Source organism: Epinephelus fuscoguttatus, linkage group LG7 (assembly GCF_011397635.1).
Source record: "Epinephelus fuscoguttatus linkage group LG7, E.fuscoguttatus.final_Chr_v1".
In the NCBI taxonomy this organism is placed as follows: Eukaryota; Metazoa; Chordata; class Actinopteri; order Perciformes; family Serranidae; genus Epinephelus; species Epinephelus fuscoguttatus.
Genome location: NC_064758.1, coordinates 7,106,218 through 7,126,829, shown reverse-complemented (window position 1 = coordinate 7,126,829; position 20,612 = coordinate 7,106,218). Strand labels below are relative to the sequence as shown.

Here is a 20,612-nt window from a genome sequence, read left to right as displayed (position 1 = left end):
GTGAGGATTCCTCTGTTGCTATCAAAGACTGTATAAAATAATGGACATAAACACTGTGAGGTCACCCATTGGTTTATGGGCTCATGTTTCAAGCCTTGAGTTTGGCATTTTAGCCGTCACCATTTTGGATTTTTGTAGCCAGAAGTGACCATGTTTGGACAAGAGGGTGGCGACAACCCAAATGCTAACTGCTACCTTGGTTAGCACAGTGCATTCATAACTATGTTTAATTGTGATAATGCTCCTACTAATTTCTGCGAGTGAAAAACAGGCCTAAACCCATGTAAACAAAATGTACTCACTGGAAAAACTGAATAGAGGGTCTTTAAGTACAACCTTAATGCTAAAAGACTGCGATAATGCTAATGCATTTTTTTTTCAAATGGAAAAAAGGCTCAAAACCTTCAAAACAAAATGTGCTTAGTGGAAAAACTTAACATCCAACTCCTTAGAGGGTCTTTTAGTGCAACCAAACAGCTACAGCTACTCCTATAGACCGAATCACCATGACGTTGTGCTAACAACAATCACTTCTGGGTAGAAAACTGGCAATTGATTACAGTTGTGGAGATGTGGAGATTCAGGATACTTGCTTTATTCTGTCATTTTCAGCCTTAACTGTAACATTTCAAGATACATATTTAAACACAGTGGTCTGACCTTTCTGACATTTCTGCTGTGGTTATACTGTGTTACTTTGCTGTCATCTTTGATGAACCAAATCTGCTGGCATGTAAGCAAAGCAATGTACTGCTGTGGACAGGGGCCGCAGCAAAACATATTCTAACCACCTAAAAAATCAGTATCAGGGTAAGTGTATGTTATATTTGAATATGTGCTCTGCTTTACCATACACTTAAACCAGTTGGTGCCAGATTAGATCAGCAGTTCTGCGTTCTGCTAAGCAAAATGTTTTTGTCAATGAGGTGTGGTGGCTTTGATATAACCACTTCAATTCCCTATCAAAAAAGCTGTCCTGACAGTAGGGTAAAGCAATGAAAATACTCTAAATATAGTGTATACCCAAGCAAAAGAGTTGAAGTATCTTGGGGTCTTTTTCACAAATGAGGGTAGAATGAAGCGTGAGATAGATCAGCGGTTTGGCATGGCATCCGCAGTGATGCGGGCGCTGTGCCGGACTGTCATAGTGAAGAGAGAGCTGAGCCAGAATGCAAAGCTTTCAATTTACTAGTCCATCTACATCCCAGCCCTCACATATGATCATGAGCTCTGGGTAATGACTGAAAGAATGACATCGCAGATACAAGGGGCCAAAATGAGTTTACTCTGATGGGTGGCTGGGCTCATCCGTAGAGATAGGGTAAGGAGCTCGGACATCTAGAGGGAGCTTGGAGTAGAGCCGCTGCTCCTTCACGTTGAAAGGGGTCAGTTGAGATAGTTCGGGCATCTTATCAGGATGCCTCCTGGGCACCTCCCATTAGAGGTGTTACAGGCATGTCAGTTTTTGCACAAGGCTGTAAACGTATTCATTTCTACTGTAAAGGTGGGCATTTTAACATGGGGGTCTATAAGGATTGACTCACTCTTGGAGCCACCCTCAAGTGGTCATTCAAGGAACTGCAGTTTTTGGCACTTGATGTTGGCTTAATTTTGCAGCCCTGCAGGTTGCTGCTTGGTTACTATGTGCTTATGGAAAGTCAAAGTCCTCTTCCAAAGCGTGATTGTAAGTGGCTGTCTGCTCTTTATAGCACCCAAGCTTGTGTAAATTGCCAAGTTGTGAAATCGGACACTCCCAACTAGGATTTGAACCTTGAACCTTGTGTGTTAAGTGTTACACATTAAAACCCTATGTGTCACAGCTTTGCTTATCATAGCAGCCACAGCAGTAACTACAACAATAGCCACAATCACAGTAACAGAAATGAACATAGCTTCAGTCTCAATAGAAAATCATCATACCCCTTTGAAATAGTCACTTTTTGTCTTACAGCCTGAAATCAAAACCCACACTCAGAGTGGGGAATATTTTTCCATTCTTCCTCGCAGAATCGTTGGAGTTTATTCAGATTTTGTGGTGAGCAGTGATGGACTGATCTCCTTTAAGTTTGTCTACAGATTTCTGCCAGATTTAGGTCAGGGCTGTGACTTTAGCCACTTGAGGATATTCACCTTCATACCCTCAAGCCTGGCTGTATTTTTCTGCGGTGTGTATGTGTGAGATTGTTGTTATAGACCTTTTTCACAGTGAACATTTTGACATGTCATAGTCAGAAAAGCACAGGTGTATTTAATGACATTAATGATAGCTAGTAGTCCATATGACAGTGATACATAGAGAGATTGAGAGAGATACAAAGCAACAACAGTAAAGGCAATAACTACTATAACAATCACTATAGAAATACTATTAAGGTACTAAATGTAAGATACTAAAAGGTACTAAATTAATTAAGTTTCACCAGAACTACTTATTAGGTGTCCATTATCAGTTTTTAACAGAAACCCTGCAGCCAATCAGAATTGAGTATTCATCCAGACCATTGTATAATCTGCAATTAATAAATGCCATCAGTTTATGACCAACTGTGGATATATCATCAACTATTAAAATTTGCAGATTATTATATTTGGCAAGTAAACTATTGATCTTTTCTCCACGCAAAGATGAGTAAGATAATTCCATGTCTGTGCCATTGCTAAATGAGTTACGAATCATTGAAGCATGTAAATTGTGTGCCAGATGGAGCAGTTAACAATACACAAATGTCCTCAGTGTGACAACATAGTGTCAATAGTAACCTAATGCCTCATATTCATTCATTCATTCATCTTCTAACCACTTCATCCTCTTGAGGGTCGCGGGGGGGCTGGAGCCTATCCCAGCTGACATCGGGCGAGAGGCAGGATACACCCTGGACAGGTCGCCAGACTATCGCAGGGTTGACACATAGAGACAAACAACCATTCACGCTCACATTCACACGGACAATTTAGAGTTATCAATTAACCTAGTCCCCAATCTGCATGTCTTTGGACTGTGGGAGGAAGCCGGAGTGCCCGGAGAGAACCCACGCTGACACAGGGAGAACATGCAAACTCCACACAGAAGGGCTCCCACGCCCGGGATCGAACCGGCAACCCTCTTGCTGTGAGGCGAGAGTGCTAACCACCACACCACCGTGCCGCCCATGCCTCATATTGTAGCACTCTAATTAAATGGCTATTTCTTGTCCCTGCACTATCTGTCATAAAGACATGAAACGAGTCCAGATTTTTAACATAGATCACGTCATTTTATTTGGCTCTGGCAATCAAGTTTCACCAAATAACAGGCATCCCCAGTTTAGCTGGACATGACACATTACTTTTTTTGCTACGCTGTTTGGTTCCGAAATTAGACCACTGTACATTAGACCCGGTGGACTGTCAGCCATCTTGGATTTGACAACTCACAGTCCTTAGAGGTCCAGTCTGACTTCACTCTACATCTGAAAATAAACCTAATGGTATGCACTAACTCTGTTTGAAATGTCATGCTTTTCTCATAAAATGAACAATTGTAGTGAGAACTTATCAGCTGTACTAAAAGGCTCTGGCGAAAAAGCTGAGTTATTAACATGCATTAATGGGATATTAATGTTTGTTAAAGTTCTCCAGCAGACTAGGCCTATATCAGCCTAACTAGGGGCTGGTTCAAGGCAAGCCTGAACCAGCCCTAACTAAAAACTTGATCAAAGAGGAAAGTCCTAAGTCTGTTCTTAAAATTTTTGCAGTATTACACAGGTGAAAGAAGGCAGTCCTTGAAGTTTGTTTTATATGGGAGTTAAAAGACATACCTTGATCAGTGATTTCTCCAAAAATTATTAATTTTTCAAATGAGGTTTCTTTTTTGCCATCCTGCCATGCCAGTCAGCTTTGTGTAAAGCTTGTGAGATTGTTGTCACATGCACACAGGATTCCCATGGTAATGGAAAACATGGAAAAGTCATGGAATTTCATAGTCCCATTTTCCAGGCCAGGGAAAGTCATGGAAAAAGTAAAATCCTTGAAAGTTTTGGAAATGTCATGGGATTTTTTGTGTGTAATTAGATTAATTGTTACAGTAATGTTCTGTGGATAATCTTCCACATTGTGTAACATAATGGCAAATTTATTTTCCGTAGCTCTTGACATAAAATAGCTCTAATATGCACAGATGTGACTTTTTGTTTTCCTTTTTTTTGCTAAATATTTTTATTGACAACAATATTTGATGACAGTAGCCCTCTGATAACATTCATACAGAGTTGATATTACACTATAAACAATCACATAATTGTACAGAACTTACAGGACACTCATTGTACCTGTCACACCCATCCTTTGCTGTTTACTGCTTCTGACTATTCATAACACATTCACATTTCATATGGTCATATTCCCTGTGATCACAAGCACTTGGTTGTCATTATTTACATAGTTCCGAGAGCAAAACAAGTCACCTGAGTCCCCTACAATAAACACGTCCTTAGTCTGGCAGAACCTGCAAATCTGTAAAATAAGATAAGAAAGGTTGCCATTTGTAAAAGAACTTGTCAGTGCTTCCTCTCATTGTATATTTAATCCTCTCAAGTTTGAGGAAGAACATAGTATCTTGAAGCCACTGTGCAACAGAGGGAGACCTAGGAGATTTCCACTGTAGGAGAATGCGACGTCTGGCTAGTAAAGATGTAAAATTTATAATATCTTTTTGTGTGGAATTTAATCGAACTGACACATCTGGGGACCCAAAGATAGCAATCAATGGACAGGGTTGTAGCTGTTTTCCCATTATGGTAGACATTATATTAAAATAACTCGACCAGAAGTTACGTAACTGTGGGCAGAAAAGAAAAATGTGGCTCAAATGACAATGTGGGTTCATACATCTATCACACTTATTAGCCCCTTTTACACTGCCAGATTTTCTACCAATGTTGGGCTGTTTTGTCAGCAAGCTGCGAGCGTTTAGACACACAGTGCCGGATTGGCGAGTTGATCCGAGGTGCCCAATTTTCCACCTCGTAGGGTAGTCAATATTGGCGGAATCCTTTTAGTTTATAAAGACCGAGGCGGCCTTCCGCAACGGGAAGGGCTGTTGAAGACTTGTGGGAGCAATTGTTGATGACGCCGCATGTGCGACCCACTGGTGGTGGATAAACAGGAAACAGCTGATAGCAGGAATTAGCGAGCAGCTAGTAGCAAGAGGGAAACGCAAACCTGACAGACACTGTAAAGATGAGTAACTGAGGAGACATGCCCTCCTTGCCCTCTCAAACGAAGAGGCCATTAACCATCAGATGACAGGGACGGTGAAGAACAGGCCGACTTAGGAGAGAATCGCCGAAGGACTGACCAGCCATGGCTTCCCTCCCACGTCACTGTTCATGTCACATGCTGAGCTGCACGTTTTGTTACTTGCTCATGCCCCCCATTGCCCCGAAAAAGACACATTCTGTATAAACAAAAGTAGGTAGGCGGCATTTTGCTGCACTCCCCGATTTTGTTTTTATACTGCCAATGCTGAAAGAAGACTGATTGGGCTTTCTTGCAAATTTGCACAATTCCTATCTAAAAAGGGCTATTGTCTTTTTCTGGGTAAATTTCAGACAGTTTAGATTTGGAAAGATGTACCCTATATATGACTTTAATTTGATTGAGTACAAGACGAGCACAAGCAGAGACAGTACATATCCCCTGTACACCTTCCTCCCACCATTCCTCATTAAACTGAAATACCAGCTCTTCCTCCCAAGCAGCTCTTATTTTCGAATTAGACTGATCAGAGATCCAAAATGCAATTGTATGTCTCTGAAACAATCCCCCTTTGTTGCATCTTAAAAGTGAGCAAATTATTCCATTGTTGTTGAGGAGGCGGAGAACGAAATTTAGAGAAACATTTTGAAACAAAGTGTCTAACTTGCAGATACCTGAAAAAAATGGTTTGCAGACAATCCATACAAAGATGACAAATTAGTGAAACTGTTGAAAATATACAGATCTAGGAAACAATGTATACCCTGTGTACCATACTGAAAAAGTAGAGTCCAAATATGAGGGAGGAAACAGGTAGTTATTACAGAGTGGCCCTAAAGGAGACGCAGCTACATATTTAAAATGTCTTCTGAATTGATACCAAATCAGTATCAGTATCAGTAAGTATTAAGCACAACAGGAATTTTAACATACATTGAAAGCTTGGTTGGAAGCGAAGAGTATATAAGAGCAGGTATAGAAGATGAAGGACAACACGACTGGGCTTCCAATTTACACCAATCTAAGTGAGGAGAATTGACCCAGCAATATTGAGGACCCTTGGAGACTTACCACCCCAAATAAAAGAACTAATCATTTTATCTATGGAGTCAAAAAAAGACTTAAAAATAAGGGAATTGATTGAAACAGAAAAAGAAATTTGAGCAAAATATTCATTTTAACAACATTAATCTTCCCAGTCAGAGAGAGAGAGACACATTATTCCACTTCTGAAGATCAGATTTCACTTTCGTACTTAGCAGGACAAAGTTAGCAGGCAAAAGACCTGAAAATGTACGCGTCACATTAATACTAAGATACTTAAATCCAGTGCGAGTGATGTTAAAAGGCAAGTCAGCTTGGTTAAATTGCTAAGTTGCTGTATTAATAGGATAACATTCACTCTTTTGGAGATTTAGCTTATAACCTGAGAAGGAACTAAAACTATCTAAAGTGGGCAGAATTCCCGGGAGAGAAAATCCAGGATCAGTCACATATAATAACAAATCATCTGCGTACAATGCTAAACAATATTCAACACCATTATGGATGACCCCTTTAAAAGAAGTGGAGGACCTCAATGAGATAGCCAGTGGTTCGATAGCCAAGGCGAAAAGACCTGGCGATAAAGGGCAGCCTTGCCATGTACCACGCTCTAGTGTAAAATATTCAGAGCGAATATCATTTGTTTGAACACTGGCTCGTGGTGATGTATATAATAATTTCACCCAACTAATGAATCTATCTCCAAAGCCAAATTTCTTCCAAACTGCAAACAGGTAACCCCACTCTACTCTGTCAAATGCTTTTTCAGCATCCAAAGCAGTGACAATTTCGGGTAAATCATCTGAATGTGTTGAATGAATTATATTTAAAAGAGAGTGTGTATTAAAAAATAGATGACATCCTTTAATGAATACATTTTGTTCTTCTGAAATAATGCTAGGCAAAACCCTCTCCAATCAAAGCCCAATAATTTTAGACAGAACTTTTACATGAGTATTTAATGAAGACAGAGGTCTATAAGAACTGGAAAGAGTGGGATCTTTGTCGTTCTTTAGAAGAAGTGCTATTGAAGCTTGAGTCAGTGTAGGAGGTAATAAACCATTTTCTAAAGATTCATTGAACATTGCCAAAAGTAACGGTGCCAATTTATCAATAAATCTCTTAAAGAACTCCATTGGAAACCCATCAGGGCCTGGAGCTTTATTAGACTGCATTGCTTTAATTGAGAAACACAATTCTTCAAGGGAGAGTGGTGCATCCAGTTCTATTGCCTGGTCAAAATCAATAACAGGGTTTTCAAGATTCACCAGGAGCTCATTCATTATGGTAGCATCTATAGGAAATTCTGATCTATACAAAGAACAATAAAATGATTTAAATGTAGCGTTGATTTCAAACGGATCCGTGACAGTCATATTAAACTAGTGTTCATAATAGGTACCGCGAGTTTGTAGTAACAGTCGTTCAGCGCTTCTGGTAGAAATAAGATCAAACAACGCCTGGAGATTAAGACGCTTCTTAAATCGTTCTGGAGAAGGATCAGATGTACATTCCTGATCAAGTATATTAATAGCAGGTATAAGTTCTGTAAGCCTAATATTCTGTAAAACATATAAGAATATGAAATTATCTGTCCTCTAAGAAATGCTTTCAGTGACTCCCAAAGTAATGAATATGATGTAGATTCATTTTGATTAAAGGAAATAAAGTCATCAATAGATTTTGAAATAAATTCACAAAATGTTTAATCTGCCAACAGTAAGGAGTTCAGTCTCCAAAGGGGGGGCAAGGATTTGTGAGTGACAGATTGAATATCTAGAAATAGTGGTGCATGATCAGATATTAGGATACTTGAATAATCACAGGAAACAACACAAGAATTGATGCTATTATCAATGAAAAAAAATATATTCTAGAATATGATTTATGTACCAGAGACAAATAAGAAAACTTTTTGACTAAAGGATTACGAAGTCTCCAAGGGTCAACCAAACCATTCTGTGTCATGAAGACAGAAAAAGATTTAGACATAGCTAATTGAGATATAATGCGAGGGCTTGAACAATCTAACACTGGATCAAAGACGCAATTCAAGTCACCACCAAAAATTAACATATGAGTGTTTAAATGAGGTATATTGTTAAGTAATCTATTAGAAAATTCAGCATCATCGAAATTGGGTGCATACACATTCACTAACAAGACTTTTAATTGTACTAATGTACCTGCAACTATGAGGTATCTTCCATTTTGTCAGCAATAACATCAGTAGGTGAGAACTGAATTCCTTTATTAATTAAAATAGCAGCCCCTCTTGCTTTAGAATTAGACCTGACCTATCCATGGAGAGTTGAGCCTACGATGATCTTTAAGTCTAAGGTGAGTCTCCTGCAAAAACATTATATCAGAATTAAGCCTTTTCAGATGATTAAAAACTTTGGATCCTTTGGTAGGATTACCCATACCACGTATATTCCAACTGCGAAAACGAACAGGTGTGCCTGCACTAGGACTACTGGGATTTAAATTAACAGAGCACATTTATGTGATTGAAAAATCCAGGTACAACAAACAAACAACAGAAAAACAAAAACAAAACAACCCGCACAAAATGAGACATTATCATATTGCTTATAAGTAACAATTCACCTTGCAGAAGAAAAACTGCAAAGGAGAGCAACTAAAGTGACCTAATATAAACAAATAAATAAGCAAGCCTCACATGGAAACAAGTATTAAATGTAGTCTGAAAGCATTAAACCTGCCTGGTATCATTACAACATACTGTGTAACAACCTCACCCAGTGTTCATCTTCTTAACATAAGCTTTGGCATCATCTGCTGATTCAAAATCCTTTTCCACACCTTTTAAAGCCAGACTTTTTGTTTTCCATGGCATACATTTCTACTTTATTCCCCACATTCCATCTCTCCTTCCATGTATGCATACTTGAATAAATGAATGAATGAATGAATGACTTTATTTCGGACCAGTTTAAGGTTTAAAACAATGTTGTGATAACAGAAAAACGAAAAAACAAAAACAGAAATGTTCGAAAAGGAGTAGGTAGAAGTAAAACTTAAATGTTCCTATCCCTCTTTCACTTTTCTTCTATTAACTTAAATACTTGCTAGAACATAGAGTTTGAATTTGGTATGTTTGAATAAGAAAAAATGATAATAATGTGAAAGAGTGATTTAACACGTAGGGTCATGAATCTCAAATATTGTTTGCATTGCTGTTGATTTAATTTACACATTTATGAAAATGTCAACAAAAAAACAGAACTGGTTTTACTGCCTCTCAGGGCAGAACATGAGTAAAATACCTGCAGGAGACTACTCAGGTTGTTGAACAATGGATTACACTGATTCCCTGGTTTCTTAGCAAACTACTAATTTCAGACTGGCAGGCACTCTGTGAGCCACATGGGGAGGACATCGACGGGCTCACAGAATGCATCACGGGTTACATCAGCTTCTGTGTGGACTCCACTGTCCCAGCCAGGACTGTCCATTGTTACCCAAATAACAAACCGTGGGTAACAAAGGACATCAAAGCCATCCTAAATGCAAAGAGGAGGGCCTTCAGAGCTGGTGACAGGGAGAAGGTGAGAACAATACAGGGGGAGCTGAAGATGAAGATAAGGGAAGCTAAGGAAAGGTACAGGAGGAAGCTGGAGAGGAAACTCCAGCAGAACAACATGAGAGAGGTCTGGAGTGGAATGAGGACCATCACTGGCTTCAGGACCAACAACCACAGAGGAGTTGAAGGCAGCGTGGACAGGGCCAATGAACTGAATCTGTTTTTTAACAGATTTGACACTTCTGGACCTGCCCCCCCCCCCCGACTCTTCTGCTGTCTGTCTTGGTCAACCATCTCCCACTCCACCCTCTTCCCCCACTCCTCCCTCTCACACCTCAACACCCTCCTGCTTGACCCCCCCCTCCTCCTCCTCCTCACACCTCCTCCCCCCGTGGTCACACTGACTGCTCTCTCCATCATGAGGACTACACCCCTCCCCCACGTGTCGTCACCTCCACAGAGTGCTTCATTGCTGAACATGTGAGAAGACAGCTGATGAGACTCCACTCAAATAAGGCTGCAGGCCCTGATGGTGTCAGCCCCAGGGTGCTCAAAGCCTGTGCCCCCCAGCTATGTGGAGTACTTCAGCATGTCTTCAACATGAGCCTGAGTCTCCAGAGGGTCCCCTTGCTGTGGAAGACATCCTGCCTCGTTCCTGTGCCTAAGACGTCGCTTCCCAGTGGCTCCAAGGACTACAGACCCGTGGCATTGACCTCCCACATCATGAAGACCCTGGAGAGACTTGTCTTGGAGCAGCTCCGGCCCATGGTCAAGCCACTTTTGGACCCCCTCCAGTTTGCCTATCAGCCCGACTTGGAGTTGAGGGCGCCATCATCTACCTGCTCAACCGTGTCTACACCCATTTGGATAAGCGGCGAGCACTGTGAGGGTCATGTTTTTTGACTTCTTTAGTGCGTTCAACACCATACGTCCAGCTCTACTGGGTGACAAGCTGACAGCAATGCAGGTGGATGCCCCCCTGGTGTCCTGGATTGTAGACTACTTGACTGGCAGACCACAGTATGTGCGCTTGCAACGCTGTGTGTCAGACAGAGTGGTCAGCAATACTGGGGCCCCGCAGGGGACTGTCCTCTCTCCCTTCCTCTTCACCCTCTACACCACGGACTTCAGCTATCGCACTGAGACCTGCCATCTTCAGAAGTTTTCTGATGACTCTGCTATAGTTGGATGTATCACCAAGGGTGATGAGGATGAGTACAGGGCTGTTGTGGATAACTTTGTCACATGGTGTGAGCAGAACCATCTGCAGCTCAACGTGGCAAAGACAAAGGAACTGGTGGTGGATCTGAGGAGGACCAAGACACCGGTGACCGATGTTTCCATCTAGGGGGTCAATGTGGACACTGTAGAGGACTATAAGTACCTGGGGGTACACATTGACAATAAACTGGACTGGGTTAAGAACACTAATGCTCTCTACAGGAAGGGCCAGAGCCGTCTCTATTTTCTGAGGTGACTGAGGTCCTTCAACATCTGCCGGACTATGCTCAGGATTTTCGATGAGTCTGTGGTGGCCAGTGCTATCCTCTATGCTGTTGTGTGCTGGGGCAGCAGGCTGAGGGTGGCGGACGCCAACAGACTCAACAAACTGATCCGCAAGGCCAGTGACATTGTGGGAATGGAGTGTGACTCTCTGATGGTGGTGTCAGAGAGGAGGATGCTGTCTAAGCTACGAACTATCTTGGACAATGTCTCACACCCACTCCACCATGTGCTGGTCAGGCACAGGAGTACTTTCAGTGGGAGACTCATACCACCAAGATGTACCACTGAGCGCCACAGGAAATCATTCCTGCCTGTGGCCATCAAACTGTACAACTCCTCCCTCTGAGTGGCCCTGTGACTATTTCACACACTGCAATAATTTAATCTAACTTGTGCAATAACCCCATTCACCCTGACTGTATATATTTTGTTTGTGTAAATAATCTTGTTCAGTTTACAATATATATATATGTATATATATATATTTATTTAAGTTTATGTTTGTTAATAATTCCTGTTTATTTAACTCTATATTTGTTAATACTAATGTTTAAATTTCTTATATTTTCACGTATCTTTCCTCTCTTGCAAGGAGCACCTGTAACATAAACAATTTCCCCTCGGGGATCAATAAAGTATTTCTGATTCTGATTCTGATTCTGAACAAGTTAACCATCAGCAGCAGGATATGCCAGTAAAGATCTGCAATGAACTGTTTGGGAGTGGCATACCACTAAATGTAGGCGTAGTCCATTCATGTTATACAAGAAAAACAGGACCAGTAGTGTATTCCTGTAGTGCTGTCCATCAACTTCTACAACATTTGAGCACCATGCATTACCATCATAAACACAGAGTCCATCTCCCCTCATCCCATCTGAGGCCTGTGCTCTGCTGGCCTGGCAGCCTGATCCAGAATACCAGGCCACTGAAAAGATGTGGGCACAATAGTGTTGTATCTCCTGCTGCTGCAACAGCCTACGTCCTATTTCACCCATTCCACTTTTCTGCAAGCGGACATCAGCAATGAGCAGGCTGGGTAGTGGAACAGCCCTGGTGCTGCTTGCCAGCAGTAAAATACTACTTAGAATTGGCAAATACCACTCGAACAAGAGTGACGCATCATCAGCCACCTTTCATTCTTGGTGTCACACACACAAATCCAGGTGTGCAAACGTAGCAGAAACCCCCCAAGGAATCCCAAAACTTTAATAGTTTTGGGATTAAAGTAGTAAATTAAAGTAAATAAATACCTTGTTCCCTCTCGACTGGAGCTATTCTCTTTATTCCTACTATATTCTCTCCCCTTATGTCCTTCTTTTGTCTCGTTTATCTTCTTGATATTTGCATTACTGTTTTCTGCTGCACTGATTACATTTCTCAACTTTTCAACACTTTCTGGTTTTCAGTCCCTACAAAATACTTCCGGGTTAACAGGAAACAACAAAATAAAAGCAGAAAGCAAAATAAAAGCAGAATAACAACACAAAAGCAGACTGCAGAACTACTGCATACTCTGCATTGGAGTCATTTACAACTTTAATTAAGTAATGGATAGAGTCTGTGAAGACTTCATATTTTTAGACATTTGCTTTGCCATCATGGGTTATTGTATGTAGGACTCATTGCAAAAAAATGTCAGTTTAAGCCATTTTAAATTAAGTCTATAACACAGTAGGGACTGCTAATTGCCCAAGGTCTCTGAACAGGGGTTTTGAATACTCTGTACTATGTTACATGTGTGAGGTTGCCTGTATGTCCTTATCTATCCTGTATCAATGAACTTAAGCAGCAAAGATAAGAAAAGCCCAGGTAATAAGTTTAAGTTTATTTCCTTTATTAATGCCCCTGAGGGGAAATTCAATATAGGTAATAAGTTTATAGACTAAAGCTCCACCTCTGGCTTGATAAACACAGAGGAAAACACTGCTTTGAGAAGATGTGGAGACATTCTGTTTTTTCGAGAAGGACAAATCTGCTGAAGATTGGTGAAACAGAAACCTGATGAATGTCATTCAGGCTTATATAAAATCATGTTGTGAACATTACTATCCATGTCGGAAATGATTTGTTAACTTGGAAAGCTATTATGACATTTACCTTGTGGACTGACAGTGTTTGTTTTGTCAGCTGACAATTACATGGTGGCTGACCGATTGCACTCCACTTTAACAGCTTTTCCGACCCTCACCATGACATGTTAAGTAGTGCTCTGGCCCACTGAAATAGAGCAGACCCACTGATGCGTAGTCATGCAAACATACCTGTTTTTCTGTGGTTTTGAGAGTGGAGCAAAGAGGCATAAAACAAACAACAATGCTAGGTGATATTAAGTAGATGTGTCAACTTTGAACAGCCTAAAGAGCAGCGTCTATCTTGTCTAAAGCCCTCGCCATTGTTTTTAATCACCCCTTATTGGTTCCAGCGCACCACTTGACAGTACTTAACAACAGCTTGACTATAGCGTTAGCCCTGCCCAAAGCACTAATCTGCCAATCATTAGTTCCCCCACAGCGCTCACTGGTTGTTTTTTATTTTAACTGAGAAACCACTGTTTCATATCACAATGGTAGAGGGACCTGTCAACTCAAACTTAGTGGAGTGGGTGGATTCAAAGGCCTAGACCCAGGCAACTGCTGAGGCCTTTCTCTTGAATTATTTTTGCAGATGTGTATGCGCAAATGTATGCATATTCTTTTCTTCACTTTGTTTATATGTCAAAGGTCTTGGTGTGAATATTCTTAGGCACGCATTTTTATGCTCTGTACTGACATTGGGTTTCGGATTGTCCGTTATGTCACGTTCGCGTGAATGTGGTATCTCAGGAATGCCTGGAGGGAAATTCAGACAAAAGTCCACTTGGACTGAAGGATGAACAGATTAGAATATGATGGTCAAAGGTCACTGTGGCCTCACAAATTCATTGTTTTTGGCCTTTATTAAAGAATCCATATGCTTATTATGACAACATTTCACACAAATGTCTAACAGGATAAAGTGATAAAGTGACAATGTTTTATATCCAAAAGGTCAAAGATCAACATCATTGTGACGTCATAATGTTCTGCAAAAACATTTTTCTGGCCATCACTCAATGTCTTAACTCAGGAGCGAGAGGGGAGACATTTGATCAAATGCTGAATTGGTGACACTAATCCCAAGTGTCCATCTTGAAACTGTGCTGATTGTATAGATCCTTTGTGCTGCCAGCTTCAAGATGTGTATGAAACATCCTTGTTCCTACAAAAATACACTTTATACCTTTTAGTTAATGACGTTAAAGTCCTCACTACATGTATTTCATGGGTCTGGTCAGGCACGCAAGCAAGCTGCAACTTAAATGGTTGGCTGAGGCATACAGTTCTAGTTTATCTGTACATCTATGCGTTGATGTATTTTTGAAGCAGAGCACATAAAAGCTTTTTTCCCAGCTCAGTCCGTGCACCAGGAACAGACAACAAAACTTGAGATCCTGAGATTTCAGACTATAGCTACAGTCCGATCTCTGTTCAATCAAAGAACAAATGTACAAAGGAAGTTTGCCCAGTATGGCTTTATAAATTAACAATTACCAGTGACTGAGCCTACGAAAGGTCAAAGATGGCCAACCAGCTCTGGAATAAAGCGTATAGTGATAACTGTGTGCTTTAGAAATTGTAATGAATCTCAGTGCACTGTGATAAGCAGTATCTAACATGTGCAAACAATCCAGCATTTTAAACCAGCTTAGCTGTGAGAGCTGAAACTGGATAACATCAAAGACAGTATGCAGTTTGGCCACAGCCTATGCAATGGATGAGCCAGCTGAATACATCACTGTGTCATCAGCATAAAACCACAACCAACCACGTTTTGTCCACACGTCCCCATGTCAACGAGTCAACCTTTGTATCAAAATAAGATGGCCAACAGTATCAAAAGCTTTGGACAGGTCAATAAATAGAGCTGCACAGCTCTGCTTCATGTCCAGACTGCCAATGATATTGTTTACCACCTTCATAGTTGGGGTAATGGTAATATGTTGCTTTCTGAAGCCAGACTTATGTTTGGATAGAATGGCATTATTACATAGAAATTCCTTCAACTGTTCACTTACTAACCATTCGGGGATCTTTGCTAGAACTGACAGCTTAAAAATGGGCCCATAATTGTTTAATGAAGTGACATCCCTCCCTTTCAGCAGTGAGAGAACATAGGCGAACTTCCATATTTTTGGGATCACCTTAGAGCATAGAGAGAGGCTGAAAATATAGGTCAGGGGTTGAGCAATAAAATCCACAGCAAACTTTAAGAAGAATGATCCAAGGTTGTCTGTACCAGCAGTTTTTTTACTATCTAACTTGACTAAGGCTTCATGCACTTAACTAACAGAAAATGGAAATTTTGGTTTGTATCACAAACAGTGGTGTTCAAAGCATCGGAGTTGGAAACAGAATCAAACAGCGCGCCACAGGACACCAAAAAAAACTACATATATATATTTATATATATATATATATATATATATATATATATATGTTAAAAAAAAACTATACCACAATAATGAGTGTAATAAGCAATGGGGGTCTGAGTACTTTCTGAAGCCACTGTAGCTTACTCATTTCTACTGTGATTCTACCGAAAATGTCCCAGATATCTTCATTCCATTCAAATGGGTCCCAATGGGTCAAGCTTACATACTGAGTTGTGTTATTTTGGTCAAAGATGAGGATATTTTTTCCCCCTATGGTTAAGGTCCATTTCAGAATGCAGTGCCTTTTTTAGTCACAAATCACTTCCTCTGGCACTCATCCCAATTCTCTATCCCCCTCCCACTTCACCCTTATCCCCTTCTGTCCACAACTCGGTTCCCTGTTGATGCATCCTTATCCTCTCTTTATTCTTTACCCCTCTACCCTTTTCCTCCCTCCCAGCGTCCTATCATTCTTCCTCTCTTCATCCTCCCATGTCTTCTTCAGGCTCAGACAGTACCAGTGGGTGTACAGACTCCTCTGCTGATGTCCTGGCTTCCAGTGTCGCTGTCCCTCTCAGTTTGTCCCTCTCCCCGGCTCTCAGCCCAGAGGAGTTTGAGCGTCTTTGGCTGCAGCGACTGGCTCTGCATGCTGAACGAGGTAACGAAAAGGAAGGAGATTCTTTCATGCAGAAAGCTTCCTCTTTATGGGACATGTATTGTGGTTGACAGGAGCAAACAGGCTTGGCGTAAAAACTGTAAAAACAAATAACAGAAAAAAAACAACAGTTTGTAATCTCCTGTGATGGAATGTATCTAAGTATTAACTCAAGTAGCCTACTGTACTTAAGTACAATTTGATTTACTTGTACTTTCTTGAATATTTTCTGTTCATGCAATTTTATACTTCTCCTTGATTTCGTCTGACATCAGTTCCTCTGCTATTGCTCCTTGTTTGGTTGTGAATAGGTGCGGAGAAACTAGAAGAGGAGGATTATATTTGCTTTGAAGAACGCATCCACTGCCCTGCGATACCTCAGTGTTCACCACAAAGTCTTCAGGCTGCGATGCAGCTGGTCAATATCCAGACAATGGCCTTCACACCACCGCACACACTCCCCTGGAGGGTCTACCTGTACACACACACACAGCAAGGACACTCTGGTGACACACCCCACAGCACGCTCATACTTGGGGAGCTGCTGTACACTGGAGAGGGAAATCAGAGGGCAGTAGTTACAAAAGGCATAGATGGTGGAGAAGTGGTGGAGGGCAGTGAAGAGGAGCTGGTGAAAGAGGGGGAGGAAGCTACAGCTTATGGGCTGAGCAGGAGGGAGTCAGCGAGAAAAGATGGAGAAGAGCAGGATGTAAAAGTGACTCTTAAGCAGCAACCAAGAGATGACAAAGCTCTGAAGGGGTTTCTCTCTATCCTTACCACTGTGCTGCACACATTGTCCTCAGAGAGAAATTAAATATGCATTACACCAACACATGGTGTACTTCTAAAGAAGACACTCACTGACCACATTCATTTCCTAATCATATCTGTAAAATAGCTCCTAGGACAGTGGTTCTTAACCTTTCTCATGCCATAGACCTCTGAATTGATACACATGGGTTAATGGACCCCCATTTGATAAGATTTTGCTTCAGGAACCCCCATTTGAAAAGATTTTGGTCATTAGATATTCAGACCACAATTGTAGAGCTGTAAACCACAGTTGAGGACATAAATGTGGAGGAAGTGAAACCTATGTTCAGAATAGCCACTTCTAATAACTGAGTCATAGTTTCCGTGTCTCCCAGGATCTGCTTTGGTGTAGGTCACGTAAATGTCGTCATCCACCCATGTCTGTGAGGGTCCACACGGACCCTTATGTGGAAGTCCATGTGCAGCCTCTTTAAGACTGGAATTTTACGTTGTTATTCCGCCATGCTGCTCTTTATAAAATGAACAGTCGCGGAATGGGGGACAGTGTTGTCTCGCCTTGTAGGCAGCATTAGCTGTAGTAGCAGAGCCAAAATGACTTCTGGGTAAAAGAGACAGCTGGCAGGATGGGATCATGGGCGGCATCGATGTGACCTTTTAATGATGTGTTATGCATGTGACCCTCCGTCAGGAGATTTAAAAAGTAGCTGTTAGCAGTTAGCAACTAACTTGAAGAGGAAAAACAGCAGCCGATAATGTCCACAAACTGGGAGAACAATGAGGTCCAGGAGCTCCTCACTCTCTGAGCAGAGGACGAGATCAGCTGCCATACAACAGGGACAGTAAATGATGTTAAGCCTTTGTTATTGTTTGTGAAGCGCTGCTGACATGTATGTTATATGTCACACGCCCGTCACTCCTCTTTTGCTTCAGCGATGCAGGCATGCTTCCTAAAATCAAACACTGGAGCGGCATGATGCTGCTGTCATTTGGTTCTGTGTAAAAATACAAAGGCAGCATAAAGAAGGGACTTCGTTGCGTTGTCTTAGTTTCACTTCCATACGAAGTTGACTGTGGGAGGACAGTAAGCTCTCCTTCCAGCCCTCCCATTGGGGGTTGATGCAGACCCTCAACTGTACTATGAATAGAATCGCATCTGCGTGACCGCAGCTGTCCACAGACATTCAATGCAGAAAGTTTGTCAAGCTGTTAAGACTCTTAACCTACGACACAGTGGAGCACAAAGGCTCTGGAGAAGAAGCTGAGTTAGTGACATGCAGTACAGCCGAGTTAGCGAAATGCACTGGATGACAGTGAGTAAATGAAATGTTAGAGATTTGATCGTTAAGGGATGATATTTGTGGTTGATGTCATTAGGGGTACGCACACATTTCCCACCCAACGCAAAAAAAATGATCACAATACTAGGACAGAGAACTGGAAAAATGCACCAGTGTAGCAGTGATAACTTGGGTCTGTCTCAACCTTCCATCAGCAGAGTGATCACACTGACTATGATACTTTCACAGTCAGCAGTTCATTTCATTTCCATTGGGTGTCCACACCTTATATGCTCACAGAAGGGTGTGTCTCTGACAACCAATCTGTTGTATATCTATTGTATGTTTGGTATTGTGTTGTATTGTATGTTCTGTGTTGTGGCTGCAGCATGGGCGAACAGCCCAGAACAAATTTCTCACTTTGTGAGACAACAAAGTTAATCTTGAATCTTGAATCAATCACATCTGTTAAAAGCAAGCATGGCACCTAGCAATCAACTTCACCTCCTCACTAAGGTAAAAGCCTCTGTCACTTCCTTGCTCAAAGTTGCTGTGAGAACTTTCCTAAATCACTCCTAAACTAGGACTCCTTACTAAAAATGTTAAGGATAATGGGATTTATGGTTGTGTGTAAACCCTACGCATGTAACCCATGCACGTCACCGTCGTGAGCATTTTTACTTCTGCGGTGGTGTCTGTGTCACTCTGCAGTCACACCTCTAAAACGCTAGATGGCAGTGGAGGTTTCTGTTAAATGCTGTTAAGTTTAGTTGATTCAAAACACACAACACATTAAATATGGCTTAATAGAGACAATTTCAAACACAAGTATGCAAATTGGCTTCACTTTAAATCGCAGCATTCACAGACAAACACTTGTCTTTATCTGGACACATTTTCCCCACAAATACAACATGCTAACGTTATTAGCACAAGCCTATGGCATTTTACATTAAATTAGCCTAGCAACAAGCAATCTTTCCCTCTTCTCATATAAAATGTGGGACAACAGCAACATTTAACGGCACTCAATTTGGCTCCGTTAAAACTCACAAGATTCACAGACAAAACAGCTGTCACACTAAACACGTTATCCAAAAAAATACAACATGCTAACGTTAATTAGTCTAGCAACGAGCAGAGATTTCCTCTTCTCATATGAAACCTGGATAAATCCCGAAGTATAAGTCCCTGAAGGATAAATCAAACACAAGACTTAAAATGCTATTTTATTGGAGGTTCTACTGTCTTCACAATTTATTGTTTCTTATCTGTGAAATACAAGTAAATGCTTCGTTTCCACTAAAGGAAATGGTGTCAGTATACAGAAACGGACAGGAGGACTGCGTCACCGCGATGCGTACAATTCTTGGGGGGGTGCGTGTCAGGCTTCAGCGTAGGTTATGGCATAGGCTGTACGTCGACGTGGAGCCTACGCCGTGGCTATGACGTCAATTCAACGCAGAAGTATAAATTAGCTTTAAGTTAGCTTTCTAAAGGATTCTCAGAATGTTTGTGAATACAGCCCCAGGAAACCAGACCGAGGGGGTGTCAGTAAGTGGTAAAACCACTTCACTTTTCACCTCGCACATTTTAAGACCTGAGATAATTGATGTGAGAGTGAAGTCCTTTACAGAAGTAAATTGTGAATAAACAAGACTGCATTCAGTAAACTTGAGCCATACATCACTTCCATTTGCTGTAATCTTTCACAGCCATAAGTAGATGAAAGAATAGTTTGGGTTTGTCAAAAGTTTGGCCTGATGGGAATAGGACTAGTCTCACTGTACCAAAATCAGCTTCTCCTTTTTCTTCTCTTTCTCCCCTGAGACTGACAGAAAATAATTCTCACTGAAAAAAACATGCACTGATGGAACCACCTTCCTCATTCACAGTATGCAAATGCATAAGAGCCTCAACTGAAAGGAAGCTGCTGTGGATTGTATTTTTGTGTGTACACCAGTGAGCTGCTGTCAGAGCCTCCCCTGTGTCTTGCCTTACTCTTGATTGTAGATTATATTTTACTGATTTTATTGTAGGCTACATTAGAGGCTGTCATCATGATAGTAGCTGGGTGAAGGCAAGCAAACGCATGAACTGACCCAAAATAAAACAAATTGG

General features: G+C 41.2%; 1 protein-coding gene across 2 annotated transcripts in view; it reads left to right on the top strand.

Annotated features, from left to right (window-relative positions):
- ap4b1 (adaptor related protein complex 4 subunit beta 1) overlaps window positions 1–20,612 on the top strand; it is a 43,806-nt gene extending 23,194 nt beyond the window's left edge. Inside the window, exons 12-13 of one of the 2 annotated variants that reach the window (XM_049580526.1) lie at window positions 16,291–16,443; window positions 16,752–20,612. In XM_049580526.1, coding sequence (XP_049436483.1) covers window positions 16,291–16,443; window positions 16,752–17,254 — 656 coding nt within the window. In that variant the 3' untranslated portion in view covers window positions 17,255–20,612. Of the gene's footprint in view, window positions 1–16,245; window positions 16,444–16,751 lie in introns of both variants that reach the window. The other variant, XM_049580525.1, reaches the window with a different exon arrangement.